Genomic DNA, 17,180 nt, shown 5'->3' on the forward strand with positions numbered 1-17,180 from the left:
GTGTGTGTGTGTGTGTGTGAATAGACTGAACATTTTCACAGATTTAACCCAAACTATTTTATCCTAGTGATTCAACTAGTCACTTCCAGTTCTGGTGGTATTTAGAAGAACATTACAGATACAAGTTTGAAACTAATAAGCTATGAAAGTACAAAGGAGTTTTCAGCTTAACTCAGCATTGAGGGGTCTCCTGATATTCATGTGAATTGATCTCTGAAGCCTGGGAAAGAGGGACAACAGAGATAGATGTGGAGAAACAAGAAACAGGTAGTTTCATCTAAAATGGGCAAATTTATAAAGGTGTACACACATGCACATGCACAGATTTACTTCTCGTAAATCATCAGGCCTGTGGATACTATGGTGGGGAAAAACCCCATTCGTGGGACCCTGAGCCACGATCCTTATTTTTCAAGGTATAAAGCTGTTCTCATTGGACAATCAACTATGTAACCAAAAATGGGACAAGCAATATCTCCCAAACACTCTCATCAAACAAGAATCAGGAATATTTCATCTAAAAATTTTAAAAAGCAGGAGAGCCCCAGCATGTGAGCTGTGCACCACCAGGGAAAGAGAAGGCACAAGAAGAACTTGGCCCAGATCAAGCAGCCATCACAAAGTCTGACTAGACAAAGGGCTATGGGCATTCACCGGCCTGCATTTCAGACAGATGATCTAAGACCTTGGCTTCAGCCTTCCCCAGTGCCTGCCCTTCTCTGAGGCTGTAAAGAAGGCATCAAGGAATCCCTAGTGCCCATACACCATCTTCTCAGAAGAGAATCCTTCAAAGGCTTCCCACACTAAGTCACAAAATGAAGGCACTGCCTGCACATATTATAGACATATGATGTTTGCCTCCTATATCAGTCACTGTCCTCAGTCTTTATTTTTTTAATGCTAATGCATTTATATGCCACTGTTTTGGAAAACAGTTTGATTTAAAAAAAAAAAAACAAAAACTGTGAGCCGTTAAAAGTTCCATCAAGTGCTTAAACCAGAGAGGGAATACATCAAGGATAAGACATGAGACCAATGAAACCCATGCAGAGTACCCATGAGCAAAATTTTAATCCTAGATATGCTTTCCCTTGCCACTTGGCTTTCTTCTGGTAATCATTCCCATAGTTGGTTTGAATATGTTAAGTACATCTGTATTCATGTTATTAGCCAAAGCAGAAAATTAGAAATGTAAATCTACTACCAAAAATGCATTCATGATATATTCTAACATCACCACACACTGTACACACGAATTATCTATCCCCAATCATATCAGCTGATGTGAACTGGAATTTTAATGCACTTTGAAAAGGTGTAACATGCCACTTATTTGTATATTATTACACTTAGTACTTAACTACATACTTCATACTTTACAAAGTACTTTCACATTCATTAGCTCATCCAATTCTCACAACAATTCCATCATGAAAGTGTTCCTTGAACCATTTTATGAGAGACATCTAAGGCTCAAAAGTGGGATGTGAGTTGCCTGAAGTCACATGTCCACCACACTGAAGCACAAGAACTGGAAACCAGGTCTGCTGATCCCAGAGCATTGTACCACATCCTTTTAGGGAAGAATAGGAGGTGTCTCATGGAATCCTATATCTTTCATCTTCTAATTTGGCCTTAACAGTTCACGGTCATGTGTGGGTCACAGAAACATGACTGGTTTAGTCTCTCCCTTACTTTTCCCTTTCCATTATAGAATGGCAAAAAGAAACAAAAGGAGATGGCATGCCCTGGTAATGCCATTAAGAACATAAACCTAAAACAGACCAAGATTTTCAATGAAAATCTACTTTGGCATCCCAATTCCTAGTTGTAACCATTCTAAGTCTTATGTTCCTACTCCTTGGGAAATCTTATCATCTTCCATTCCCCTGAAAAATTTTAACATGATGTGATGTGTGTGTGTTTGCTGGGGGAAATTCACAAAACATGAAAGCCTCTGCAGGCAAATTCTTTCCCTGTTAATGCCCTGTAAGCAAACTGAGTGGTAACACAAAATCAAAGCTAAGGCCACGGTACTTTCTTCAGGTTAGAAAAAGAAAGGCCCGCATATGAATGACAACTATATGTACATAGGTCAAGGGGTATGACTCTGTTTATATATCAGCAGTCAACTGGTGAAACATTTATTACACATTTTAACTGAAAACATTTAATCAGAGATGGCAACTACCTAAGAACCAACTATTTACGTGTCTGATCAAAGAGGAAGAGACTAAACTAATAGCTAATAATAACCTTTAAGACTAGCATTTCAAAAACAACTTAAATTGGTAACTGGCAAAGCCTATTATTTGTTTTTTTTTCTTCTGAGAAAATGAAGCTGACAAAGAAAAGGCTATGCAAACACTAAGGTGATTTTTTTCAGCCATTACAGTGGCTTTAACAACCAATGATTTGGTTTCATTTTCAAGCAACTATGACCTTGATTATACATTAAGATAAGTTATTTAAAATACCAAATTCTTCATCACCCATTTGATCTGAAGAGCAGTTTCCAAATTCTTCATTTAAATAAAGAATAACATCATTTATATCTGTAAGATCATCTATCTGTTACATGTCAACAGCTGACATACAGATTCTGGTTACTTTGGCAACCTCATAAATTGCTCAGAAAATGTATACTTTTAAAAAGTTTTATTTTTTTATTTATGGCTCTGCAAGGTCTTTGTTGCTGTGAGGGCATTTCTCTATTTGTGGTGAGCAGAGGCTACTCTCTAGTTGCAGTACACGGGCTTCTCATTGTGGTGGTTTCTCTTGTTGTGGAACATGGGCTCTAGCGTGTGGGGGCTTCAGGAGTTGAGGTACGCAGGCTCAGTATTTGTGGCTCCATGGCTCTAGAGCATGGGCTCAATAGTTGTGGTGCACAGGCTTAGTTGCTCTGTAGCATGTGGGATCTTCCGGGATCAAGGATCAAACCTGTGTCTCTTGCATTGGAAAGTAGATTCTTTACCACTGAGCCACCAAGGAAGCCCAAAGATACACTTTTTGTGCAGAAAACTTATATCTAGAGATAATGTAACTCAGAGGAACAAGAACAATCCTAGTCCCTCCAGTCAGACAAACAGGTCATAACCTTGACTCAGTCCTGAACCATCTACATAACCTCACATGTCACTTGAGTTTGACATTCTCATCAGTATTAATCAAATGCAGGACATTCTCTACACGTCTGTGAGTATACATACGTGTGCTAGGCTGCTGTGCAGGAATACAGCCATCCATCGTGGAGAGGGAACTTAAGTTCTATCCCTTCTCCCTGAAGATGATGCAGTAAGGAAGGACCATGTGATCTCTAAAAGGAGAGATGGGTTTGACCCTGACTTGCAGCCTTGACCCTCTTATAAAAAGTCGGGGAGCACTATTGCTCCCATAGTCTCTATGCTATGAGCAACAGAGGCAGCCTTTGGCAGGCCCAGCAATTCCTAGGATCTTTCCATTTCAGCCTCCCTACCTGTGACTGTGACCAACCTGATGGCTAAAGGGCATGTACCTTCAATTTATGAAGTTAGTAATCAGTTCAGTTCAGTCGCTCAGTCATGTCCGACTCTTTGCGACCCCATGAATCGCAGCACGCCGGGCCTCCCTGTCCATCACCAACCCCCGGAGTTCATTCAGACTTACGTCCATCGAGTCAGTGATAAGGAGCCCCATTACCAAGGGCTAACCTTTATCATTCAACATGCACTACCAGGAACTTTGGGTCATAAATTGATCATTCAGTTGCCAATTAGCTCCTTGTGTCTGTTTATAAATGAGTTGGAAACCTGGGGGAGAAAGGGTATGAGGTAATCTACCACCCTCACATTTTTACAGTTTCTATGATGATTAGAAATAATGTATATAAAAACAGAAGTAAAGGATATACGCAAAGTTCCTTATATCAGATGCTCCATAAATAACCGTATTTGTGTGGGTTGGAAATAGTTTAAAAACATTTTGAAAATTGCAGAGTTGCTTTGACAGAAGAACTGGCCAAATGGAGAGGCACTTTCTTATAAAATCAGTTTGGATTGTTTCCTCCTCTATGTTCTGAAAGATTTTGTGTAGGATTGGTATTATTTCTTTTTTAAATGCTAAATAGAATTCACCAATGAAGCCATCTGAGCTTGTATAAAGGTTTTTAATTATGAAAGCAATTTATTTCATTAATATAGGACTGTTCAAGTTTTCCATCTCTTCTTGGGTCAGTTTTGGTAATTTGTACCTTTCAAGAAATTTGTCCATTTGTCCATTTCACCTGGGTTGTCAAATTTACTTGTACAAAGTTGTACACTTTTATTGTCCTCTTAAGCTGTAAAGGGTCTGTAGCAATGTCACCTCTTTCATTCTTGATATATGTAATCTGTTTCTTTCCTCTTTTTTTTTTTAACCTTGATTGATCTATCTAGAGATTTATCAACTTGGAAGGCATTCTCTACTTCCTAAGGATGTTACTGAGCTTTATTGGCAGTCAACATCTCTCTTTTCTAGGCTCACTGAAAAGGTTTCCCTTAGTCCCCTTTCAGAAAGACAGCTGAAACAAGTTCCTTGGCTGTTATCTGAAGTAGGCATTTTTGAAAACTAAATTTTCAAAGAATAGTCCCACAGTGGGGGAGGAAGGCAGCCACTAACACTATTTATAAAGGTATTTAGTATTTTAAACATTTAGAGGCTTAGACCCAATCTTGCTGCTGAGCACAATGACCCTCTCTCAAAAATGACAGATTTTTAAGTTTTTATTTTTGTGTTTTCTAAATTTTGGCCACACCCTCTGGCATGTGGGACCCTAGTTCACCAACCAGGGCTTGGACCCATGTCCCCAGCATTGGAAGGCAGAGTCTTAACCACTGGACCACTGTAGAAATCCCAGTAATGATTTTTTTTTAATTTTTTATTTTGGAGTAATTATAGATTCACAGAAGTTGCAAAAATAGTGTAAAGAGATCCTGTGGTACCTTCACTGGTTATACCTCAAATAATTGTACTACAATATCAAAATCAGGAAACTGATATTGGTACAATGTGTGTGCATAATTCTATGTCATTTTATCACATGTGTAGAGTCTTATAACCACCACTGCAATCAAGAAGCAGAACTGTTCCACTTTAATGAAGATTTCCCTCATGCTATCCCATTTATAGTCACAGTCACCCACTTCTTTTCCCCACCATCCCTAACCACTGGCAACCACTAATTTGTCCTCCATCCCTATAATTTTTTCATTTCTAGAAAGCTATATAAATGAAACTATACAGTATGTGACCTTTTGAGACTGGATTTTTGCACTCAGCATAATGCATTTGAGATCCATCCAGGCTGTTTTGTGTATCAGTGGTTTGTTCCATTTTATTACTGAGAAGTATCCCACGGTATGGATGTTTGTTTAACCATTTACCTATCATGGGACATTGTTTGTTTCCAGTTCTGGGCTATTACAAATAAAGTTGCTATGAATAATCATGTACAGTGTTTTGTGTAAATAAAAGTTTTCATTTCTCTTGGATAAATCCTCAGAATTAAGATCTCTGGGCCAAATGGTTATTTCAACTTTAGTTTTATAAGAAACTGCAAAAGTGTTTTCCAGAGAGGCTATACCATTTTACATTCCCGACAGCAATGGATGAGAGTTCTGGGCTTTAAAACAGAAATGAGTCACTGATGATGATGAATCAGCTGCTATCTCTGAGTAGGTACAGAACATAATAATAAGCAATCCAGGAGAAGGAAAAAGACTAGAAAATTGCACAGGTAACTTAACACAGAGATTCCCATGCTTTAAAAAATACCGTAAAAAAAAAATCCCTTACCTTCTTTAAACTGTACCCAGCATGGAAAATAATTGGAGGCAGCAGAATGTTGAAAAAGACCTCTGGATCAAATGTTACCTAAAAGTTAAAAAAAAAAAAGCAATTTTTATTTAATACTAATTGGTGCTATATTATTTCCTTAATATTTTAAGCCACTGACTAAAGTTTGAATATTTTCAAAAATGTGAAAAATCACACAGGAGAGAAGCCACGGCTCCCATGAACACTGGTCTGTTCTTCTCCATAGAGCATTTCTGCACTCTTGATGGGCTGTTGAATATGTATTAAGACACAACAATTCAGTGCAAATTTGAGAACCAACAGAAAGCTTCTGGTCAATGTTCTTAAACAATAAATGAAAACATCTTGATTTTTATTAAACTGTTATAAAAGTTCAACTACAATAAAAGGTGCAGGCATGATTCTTTACTAATTTTCTCCATCCTACCACCTAACGATTTATAGATATAATTTTAATGAATTTAAGTCTCTTTTGACTGACAGCCATTTGTGATATGTGATGTGGCCTAGACCAAAGTCTCCAGTAGTGTTAATGGCTTCCTGAACATCAACAGAAATTTATCAACTCTTTCAGTTCAGTTGCTCAGTCGTGGTCGACTCTGCAGTCCCAGGGACTGCAGCATGCCAGGCCTCCCTGTCCATCACCAACTTCCAGAGCTTACTTAAACTCACGTCCATCAAGTCAATGATGCCATCCAACCAACTCATCCTCTGTCTTCCCCTTCTCCTCCCACCTTCAATCTTTCCCAGCATTAGGGTCTTTTCCAATGAGTCAGTTCTTCACATCAGGTGGCCAAAGTATTGGAGTTTCAGCCTCAGCATCAGTCCTTCCAGTGAATATTCAGTACTGATTTCCCTTAGGATTGACTGGTTGGATCTCCTTGCAGTCCAAGGGACTCTCAAGAGTCTTCTCCAGCACCACAGTTCAAAAGCATCAATTCTTTGCCTCTCGGCCTTCTTTATAGTCCAACCCTCACAATCCATACATGACACACCATAGCCTTGACCAGAAGGACCTTTCTTGGCAAAGTAATGTCTCTGCTTTTTAATATGCTGTCTAGGTTGGTCATAGCTTTTCTTCCTAAGAGTAAGTGTCTTAATTTCATGGCTGCAGTCACTATCTGAAGTGATTCTGGAGCCCCCAAAATAAAGTCTGTCACTGTTTCCATTGTTTCCCTTTCTATTTGCCATGAAATGATGGGACTGGATGCCATAATCTTAGGGTTCTGAATGTTTAAGCCAGCTTTTTCACTCTCCTCTTTCCCTTTCATCAGGAGGTTTTTTAGTTCCTCTTCCCTTTCTGCCATAAGTGTGGTGTCATCTGCATATCTGAGATTATTGATATTTCTCCTAGCAATCTTGATTCCAGCTTGTGCTTCATCCAGCCCAGCATTTCGCATGATATACTCTGCATATAAGTTAAATAAGCAGGATGACAATATAAAGTCTTGACGTACTCATTTCCTGATTTGGAATCAGTCTATTGTTCCATGTCCAGTTCTAACTGTTGCTTCTTGACTTGCACACAGATTTCTCAGGAGGCAGGTCAGGTGGTCTGGTATTCCCATCTCTTTAAGAATTTTCCAGAGTTTGTTGTGATCCACATAGTCAAAGGCTTTGGCATAATCAATAAAGCAGAACTAGATGTATTTCTGGAACTCTCTTGCTTTTTCAATGATCCAACAGATGTTGGCAATTTGATCTCTGGTTCCTCTGCCTTTTCTAAATCCATCTTGAACATCTGGAAGTTCACAGTTCATGTACTAAGGAGACTAAAATTAGGTAGGTAATCAGGGAAACTGGGCTTCCCTAGTAGCTCAGCTAGTAAGGAATCCACCTGCAATGCAGGAAACCCCAGTTCAATCCCCGGGTTGGGAAGATCCCCTGGAGGAGGGCATGGCAACCCACTCTAGTATTCTTGTCTGGAGAATCTGCATGGACAGAGGAGCCTGGCGGGCTACAGTCCATGCAGTTGCAAAGAGTCAGACATAACTGAGCAACTAAGCACAGCACAATCAGGGAAATCACTGTGAAACTATTAACAAAGTCTTATGACATCCAGAAAAGAATTAAACATTCTGTAAAGCCTCCTAACCCTTTTAAAGAATTTGCTCATGTTTCTAGACTAACTGGCTCTAATTTCAATTAATTATTTTAAATCTTCATTCTAATTATTAAATGTTTAATAATTAAAGATTTAATAATTCTAATTATTAAATTAGCATTTTGCTTTAGAAACTGAAACTGTTGATTAGCCCAATTCACAGTAGGTTTTAATTCAAATTATGTTTTATTCTATCTTCTTGCTAAAGATAAAAGTAGTCTGAAAAGCAGAGAATATCAGAATGAGAAGGGGCCTTGGACAATATCTATCTAATATGAGGACACTGGGGCAAAAGAGTTTGTGACTTGCTGAAGTCTCCAAACCGAGAAATGTATGAATCAGCAAAAGAGTTCCCTGACACCCACTCCAAAACTCTGTATTAACCAAGCTGCCTCAACAGGCCTCTTCTCCCTTCAACTGACAACAATAATCTTAGCTGTGTTTGTTCTCCCACCTTTGTTTTATGTGGGTAAAGTTTAAAAAGGAGGGATCTGAATATACGTTTTTCTAAAGATAACAGAGTAAAGGTCAACTTCATCTTCTATTACAAAACTCAAAGATAGAAATGAGTTGGGGTCCTTCCCCTTTCCCCCACATCCTCTCTAGTATGAAGGACTTGAGTGGCCATTTCAAAACAGCCATTAGTGTGGTATTTACACTGGGTATCTTTCTCAGTTGCATTTAATTTCACGAATGTTTATGGAAATCTTATGCATTCTTATGAAGGGTTGAAAGCAAAGAACTCACCAGAATTGCCATTAGGGACAGAGAGATGATGGGCATGTTTAATGTTCCAGGATGAAAATAATTTTCTTTAAGGATTATGGCAGATCCAGAGAACAATAATTTTCGGCATACAGGCTATACTCTATGACTGCAATCACTAATTGCAGTAAATAAATTGGGAAACGTAAATTGTAGAATATGGTAGAAAGAATCATGAAGAACTAAGAATAACTTCTGAACCCTGAATATACAAGCTAAAAGAAAAATGAGAAACCAACCTTATTTTAAGAAAGAAACAATCTCATCCCTAAACCATACCAAGGATAAGAAACATAGTCAAGAAGAGATGGGAGTTGGAGAGAGGAGCTGAGTGGGGATGTACAAGTGCAGTGCACCACTGGTAAGTAAAGTAAGGAAGTAAGTAAAGTCGCTCAGTCGTGTCCGACTCTTTGCGACCCCATGGACTGTAGCCTACCAGACTCTGAGGAGCCTCTCAGTCCATGGAATTTTCCAGGCAAGAGTACTGGAATGGGTTGCCATTTCCTTCTCCAGGGGATCTTCCTAACCCAGGGATCGAAGCCAGGTCTCCCGCGCTGCAGGCAGACGCTTTACCGACTGAGCCACCAGGGAAACCACTGGTGGCCCACGTCAGTCTGACAAAGCTAAAAGGCCCAAGTTCAAATCTGGTTCCTTCTCTTCATCTCAGTCCAAAAGCTTCCTAGCCAAACAGAGAGCCAGGAATGTTATTGATGTTCTAGGAATTTGAAAATATTTCTCTTCACAAGGTCAAGACAGAATTGGAAAATCAAATACCACATCAGTTGTTTTTAATTAAATAAGGCAGTAAGAGTTTTGCATTAAAAAACAAAGATCATGTCAGGACCACAACAGCTCACCTTCCTCAGCATGTCGTTCTGCTCTACACTGTTGACCTTGCCGGGGCTGATTTCTCCTTTCAGGGTGTATTCAAAGAACTTCCCACTGACATTCACTAATAAGGTGCTGAAGGCCCTGTCTTCCTGAGTGCAGCTGAGTGACTTGTCATGACCACTGGTGGCAGTGGTGCCATACCTCAGGATCACCCCGACGATGAGTCCTGAAACACAGTGGAAGAAAACATCAGGCCTGTGGAAGGACAGAGAGATTATTTTTTGGAGGCCAAGGAGAGGGTATGTATTTTAGGAACAACTCTACAGTCCTTCAGAAGGGTTAGGCATCCACCTATTCTGGTTTGGGTCCCTCAGCCACCAGGAGGACAAGGTAGGCCAGTACCTTTCAGGGTTATGATGCACTTTTAGTATTCGGAACCACTGATAGTGTCTCACATCCCAGGATTTTGTGGGAGGAAGATGGGTGATAAGAGGCAAAGGTGTTTTCTGCCCAGCAGAACCACTGAGCTCTTTGATTTCTACCAGCAGCATCCCTCAGGCCATCCACCAGCAAGGACAAGGCCTCGAGAATTTCTAGTTGCTACAAAAGCAACTTATTTTGCCACACACCAGATGAAGGGAAGAAAAGAAAGGCTTTTGCTTAGGTCATTTCAAGTACTGGATATCATGGAGAAAATAATTATATCCCTTAGGGAGCCAAACAACACAGTGTAAATTTTCACAGTCATGATTCAGGAACTGGAGAGCTGGCTTCTTGGGGCTACAGCATTGACACAGCTAGCATAATTAGCTGCAAGTCTTTCCATCACATTCTGTTCTTAGTAGGGTTTTCCCTTTAGGAGGAAAAAAACAGCAAAATTGTGTGTAAGCATTTAATCCTATGAGTTATAAAGAAATGTTGCTCCCCTGGTCCTAGATATGAGTCACATATGCCCAAGTAAAAGTGAGTGAAATGTGAAAAAAAAAACCACACAAATAACCACAAAACACTTTCTATAATTCTCTCTTAGGAGGAAAATTTCAGATTTCTCTTTAAATTCAGTTCTTTGTTAGAAATATTAAGAGAGAGAACGGTACAATGCTCCTCCCACCTCATTTTGCCATTAAAGGAGAAAGTTATATGAGAAAAAGAAAGAACAATGTTTACTATATCCCATGTATAATGTGCTTCCCTGCTGGTAAAGAGTGCTTCAGATGGTAAAGAGTCTGCCTGTAGTGTGCAAGAGCCGGGTTTGATCCCTGGGTCAGGAAGATCCCCCAGAGAAGGAGATGGCAACCCACTTCAGTATTCTTGCCCGGAAAATCCCATGGATAGAGGAGCCCAGTGGACTACACTTCATGGGATCACAAAGAGTCAGACACAGCTGAGCAACTTCACTTCACTTAATGTATAATGTTCTACAAAGTCTCTTATCACCAAGATATATAAGAACTCACAAGACATTGTTGAAGAATAATATATAAAATCCAGAAAGATATAGTTCTTTAAGTCACACTCTGTGCTCTGTCTATTGTTTTATTATTGCTGCTGTTATTATTACTATTAAAGACTTGTTCTAACATACTTGAACTTTGTGAAAAAATAAAGTTGTAAATTTTTACTCTAAATTTAAAATGAGGTTCTTAAAAATCTCAGCTTGAGACCTTGGTCTCTACCATCCAGAAGGTACACACATGGTGTACATTTGGCAGCCAAAAAGACTGGAATCCTGGGCAATCTTTTTGTCTGGCTTGGCTGTGCCAACTCTCAGGAAAATCTGTCATAAGAGCTGTCCATAAGGGGCCTTTGTCATCTTCACTTTCATTGTGTCCACCTGTACAACCAAGGTCCTTTACTTCCTTAAACTATTTTGGGGAGTAAACCTTCTAGATTTTGTGAAGGTTGCATCCTATGTACTCTCTTGTGCAGGAGGCTCTTGCATGGTTTTGGTGTGAGTCACACTATTAAGGTATATCTTCATCAATGGCCAGAGGATGGATTCTTTAAACTGGTGAAACTTCTAAATTGGCAAATTTCTAGTTCTCATTATAAACAGCTATTTTATTGGTACCTATGAAAAACAAATTAGATCATGGATAAAAAACACTAGATTGTTAATTAGGCTGATTTATAGATTTCTTTATAACAAGGTGAAAATTTTAAAGGGACTCATCCCAAAAGGATAAAAATCTTTAGATGGTTATCAAGAAATAAGATAAAGAAAATAGATATTAATGGGCTCAAAACAAAATATTTTGATACAACACTACTGTGGAGCCCTATATTGAGGTCACAGGACAAAAATCTCTAGAATTGACCAAGCCCCATAGCAACTGTCACCATGAGCCCTCCTGACCTAAATTTAAATTAGCCTGTTCCCTGACCTCATATTGGATAAAATATTCACCATATAGCTTTCTGACCAATCACCTAATGCCACCCTTCTAGCAGGAATTTTCTTCAACTTGAGGCTATAAAATTGACCACTAGCCTGTGAAAGGAGTCAGCTCTCCCTGGTCTGTCAGGAAGTCAGCTGCTATGTTTGCAGCACCCTTCACTATCTTCATTCTTTTCTCTCAATAAACTCACTCTCTTCTGAAATACTTTGTGTCTGGAAATTCTTTTCTAAGCCACACACAGACCACAACAACTATCTAAGGTTGGATGGGCCAGAAGGACCCCCGTACTGGTTCCCAACATTAAAGGGCCCCAAACAGTTCAATTCAGTCACTCAGTCATGTCCGACTCTTTGCGACCCCATGGACTGCAGCACACCAGGCTTCCCTGTCCATCACCAACTCCCGGAGCTTTCTCAAACTCATATCCATCGAGTCAGTGATGCCATCCAACCATCTCATCCTCTGTTGTCCCCTTCTCCTCCTGCCTTCAATCTTTCCCAGCATCAGGGTCATTTCCAATGAGTCAGTGCTTCGCATCAGGTGACCAAAGTATTGGAGCTTCAGCATCAGTCCTTCCAATACACACACACACACACACACACACACACACACACACATATGCTTTTAAGCCAACTGTAAGTCAATTTTTACCCAATGTGTAACCAGGCCTCTGACAAAATTAATGATGGCTACACGTCTTGACGTGGTCAATCATATATTTAACTCTATATAGAATTAATTGTAATAGTGCAACTCTAGATGTGGGAATAAGCAACAAAGAAAATACTTCCTGCATCATAATAGACTAGCAAAACAGAAGATCCAGAGAATTTTAGGTTATCAACAGGGCTTAATCCAAAACTTAGCACATTGAACAGCCTATCAACATAATTCTCATCTGATCTAGGAATTAGCCTTCTTAGCACCATGGGACAAATTAATTGGTCAAGAAATGCCTCCTAAAACTTGATCTAATTTACATCCAACAGGAGGTACTGTGAACAACAACAAAATAAATGTTGCCTGCAATTCTAGTAAAAAAAGAATATTTTAGACCAAAGAAATCACCATCACCACCCCTCAAGGTGCACCCTGGGGAGAAGTTAAATGGAGAAAAATAGGCTGTGTGTCTCGATAGTTAAGATGCATATCAAAGGAATAATTTCAATGAGCCCAGACTCTTACATCTTCCCATACATAGATAAGCATTAAATTCATTAACTTGAGAGGTCTGGGTTTTGTGATTAGCAGTAATTTTTTGATGTTATTCCTGAGCTGTATAGTTGTCAGCAAGGTTCCTGAATAAAACACGTTTTTCTTCAGTCAACAAAGTCTTCATCAGGAAACCAAAATAAGTCATTTATAAAAGGCTGTCCTCCCAAATCAATAGCTGCTTCACATAACTCACTGTGTTTACTTGTTATTAGCAAAGCTAACTATAAAGCTAAACCATAAAAGGACAGGGCCTTCACAATGACTAACAAAAGAGGAGGTGTAATATTGTGATTTATAATAAGAAATACATATTTGGTCTTCCTCCCAGTTTCCTGGCACACAGCTCCTAAAACTCCTGGAACCCCTAAGGCTCTAAGTGTCTCTTTGTATGCTAATGAGATGACTGATACCTGGGGGCTCCCAGATTAGCCTCTTAATGGGGGCTGCTTGCCCAGGGAATCAACCAGGTGATTAGAGAGTTGGAACTTTCAAAGCCACCCAACACCTGAGCTCCAGTCAGGGAAGAGGTGCTAGAGGTTAAATTGATCATTAATGACCAATGATTTAGTTAACTATACCAATGTAATGAAACCTCTATAAAAATCCCCATAGTACACAGGTTCGGAGAGCTTCTGGACTGGTGAACACATGAGGGCAGAGAAGAGCAGCTGATGGAAACTCCGTGCCCATTCCTACATAACATGTCTCATCCATCTCTCCCATATGGCTGTTTCCTAATTATATCCTTTTCTAATAAATCAGTAATATAGTAAGTAAACAGGCTTCCTGAGTTCTTTGATCTATTCTAGCAAATGATCAAAGCCAAGGAGGGGAACATGGGAACCTCTGACTTACAGTCAGTTGGTCAGAAGTTGGATTTATGACTAACCTCTGAAAGTGAGAGGTGCAGAGGTTTTGTGAGGCCTGTGGGATCTGATGCTACGTCCAGGTAGATAGTGTCAGAATTGAGTTAAACTGTGAGATACTCAGTCCGTATTCACTTGAGAGCTGGAGAATTGCTTGGCATGAGAAAACTCCCACACATGTGGTCACAGAAGTGTCTAGTGAGAGTATTAAGAACAGAAGGGATACCGGAGATTTTTCTTTATAGGAGGTTCATATTTGCAGACAAATTCCTCTACTACAGGAAATGTCCTTGAAGTCTCTCTCAGTAATCATGACCATCATACCTAGAAGCGTTATTAGATGATGAATACTGTTCTTACATACTTATAAAATCTTACCCTCCCTACCTGGGCCCAAGGTGCCTATGTTAAACATGTGATAGTGACAATAAAGATGATGATGCTGCCCCCTTGTGTAAAAACATGACAACAACAGTCTGCTAATTCAAGATAGAGTTTGAGTAACTCCTTAAAACATCTACATTCATATTTATTACCACTGTACTCCACGGCAATAAAGGACAGTCACTGCTACATTAAGTTCACCTGTGAACTTTCTTTCCCCTTCAAGAAAGAATAAGATATTAGAAGTATTAGGAATGTAGAGGGATAGCTTAGAAAGAATATAATAAAGACTTAGAAAAAACATGAATGGCATATTTCCATCTTCTAGGCATGGAAGACATTCCCTGACAGGGAACTATAGAGAGATCATAACTACAAGGAATTAAGATTTGACACTAGATATTTTTCAAAGCTTAGAAAGTTCAATATCACCCCCCAAAATGATGAAAAGCAATGGAAGCATTAATGACTTTACTGGATCAACATCATAATGTTCAAGATTACAAAGAGCAATAATCCATGTGTGTGGGCCAGAAAAACAGCACATGTCAGCTGATGAAAACAGACTCACTGATTTCACAGGTATATGACTAAGGCTAGGAAAAAATTAGTTCTGAACTTTTATAGAAAGCAAATATAGATGAAATTCCTTTGACATCTGATGTGGTTTAAAGCAGCCTGATGAACTCCAAAGGTGCAAATATTCAAAACTTTTTCAGTAGAAAAAAATTCAAGACTATTTCAAAGTTTTGAGTATGAAAAAAATTCCTGTATTTATTAATTGTGCTGATGGTGTACAACTGCCAGATTTTCTAATGTTTAAAAGAAACACCGAACCAAAAAAAAAAAAACCCTATATACAGTTTATGAATGTTCCCATTGGTGGTATGAGGAAGGAACTTAATTATGGACAAAGTATGATTCAAAAATTCTATAAGGCCATAAAAGAAACTAGCCTCCATTCTGTGACTGAGTTTGTCAGGAAAACAGTTGAACAAATTGACACTGGGCTGTAATTCTAGACAACTATCCACCTGCTGCAATATTTAAGTGTCTCCATCAATAAGCCTTTGTTAAGAAATTGGGAACAGGTGCATGGATGCCCTGTTCTCTCATGAGACTGCACCTCCCCTTATATAAGCTAATAGGAGCAGACAACCATCAGTAGGGTTTGGCCACCACTATGGGGATTTTTACAGCCCTGTAGAAGTTGTTCTGAGTTCTAAGGTTTCATCTGAAATTCTGAGAAAACAAAATGTCCCATTCCACATTCCATGACACAGTGTCTGAAGAGAGTGATAACTTTCTAATTGAGCAAATTAAGAGAATGCAATGGATCCCAGCAGTGACAATGATTTTTCAGATTTGGGAGTCATTCAAGTGACTCTGGTTTTGAGAATGTACGTTACAGCCTTTTCAATATCCTTTTTACTTGTTTTACACAGCTGTGTTATTCACTGATATATTCATTTCAAGGAGAATTCATTTAAAATATTTTGTTGCTAGTTTTGAGCATGTAGTGAAATAACTTTTTAAAGACAATTTTATTGATGTACAATTTAAATAATATAACATTCCCCATTTTAAGTGTACAATTCAATGATTTTATTAAATTCATAGAGTTGTACAATTATCACAATCTAATTTGGAACATTTCCTTTTGCAGTCACTCTCTGTTTCCCCCTCCCACCCCCATGCAACTAGTGATCTATCTTCTGTCTCTATAGATTTGACTTTTCTGGACATTTCATAGAAAAGAAATCATACAATATGTAGTCTTTTGTATCTGGCTTCTTTCTCTCAGCATAATCTTATCAGGGTTCACCCATGTGGAAAGAAGATATTTGTACTTCATTACTTTTTTATTGTTGAATAGTATTCCACTGTGTGGATATAACATATCTTGTTTATCTATTCACCAGTTGTGAGCATCTGTTTTGGTTCCATTTTTCTGCTATTATGAGTAATGCTGCTATGAACTTTTGCATACAAAGCTGGGGAGACATATGTTTCCATTGCTCTACTGTAGACACCTAGGAGGGGAACCACTAGACATATGGTGAATCTATACTTATTACTTTAAGAAACTGGTGAAGAGTTTTCATTTGGGAAACTATATACCATTTTATACAATTCATATCCCCACCAGCAAGGTATCAGAGTTATAGTTTATTGACATGCTCTAAACTCTTTCTTATTGTCTTTTGATTGTATCTATTTTAGAGAGTGTTAAGTGGTATCTCACTGTGGTTTTAATTTGGATTTCTCTAATGCCTAATGATGTCAAGCCTATTTTTATGTGCTTATGGGTCATCTGTATATCTTCTTTGGTGAAACGTCTATTAATTCAAATCTTTTGCCATGTTTAAATTAGATTGTCTTATTGAATTATAACAGATCTTGGTGTATTCTGATACAAGTTCTTATTGAATATATGATTTGAAAATATTTTCTTCCAGTCTGTGACTTGTTTATTCTTTTCTTTTTTTAAACTTTCTTGATGCTGTCTTAAAATGTTTCTTACTTTTTAAATTGTTTTAACAATAACATGGATTTTTTCCCCTTTGGGTGTACACTTCTATGAATCTTTAAATTTTATTTTTTATTGAGGTAACATTGCTTTATAACATTATATAAATTTCATGGGTACAACACTATATCTGTACTTCTGTATACAATACAGCATAGGTTCATGTAAGCACTACCACAATCAGGATACCAAACAGTTCTATCTCTCCCAGAAAAAATCCCTTGTACTATATCCCTTGACAGTTACACCTTCAC

At 38.6% G+C, this 17,180-nt stretch overlaps 1 protein-coding gene across 2 annotated transcripts in view; it reads right to left on the bottom strand.

Annotated features, from left to right (window-relative positions):
* SLC9A7 (solute carrier family 9 member A7) overlaps positions 1-17,180 on the bottom strand; it is a 175,401-nt gene that overhangs the window by 73,630 nt on the left and 84,591 nt on the right. For both annotated transcript variants that reach the window (XM_040265778.1, XM_040265777.1), the window contains exons 2-3: positions 9,559-9,758; positions 5,812-5,889 (exon numbers count right to left, since the gene is read on the bottom strand). In XM_040265778.1, the coding sequence (XP_040121712.1) occupies positions 5,812-5,889; positions 9,559-9,758 (278 nt within the window). The remainder of the gene's footprint in view (positions 1-5,811; positions 5,890-9,558; positions 9,759-17,180) is intronic.

The sequence above is a fragment of the Oryx dammah genome, unplaced genomic scaffold, assembly GCF_014754425.2.
Source record: "Oryx dammah isolate SB20612 unplaced genomic scaffold, SCBI_Odam_1.1 HiC_scaffold_23, whole genome shotgun sequence".
In the NCBI taxonomy this organism is placed as follows: Eukaryota; Metazoa; Chordata; class Mammalia; order Artiodactyla; family Bovidae; genus Oryx; species Oryx dammah.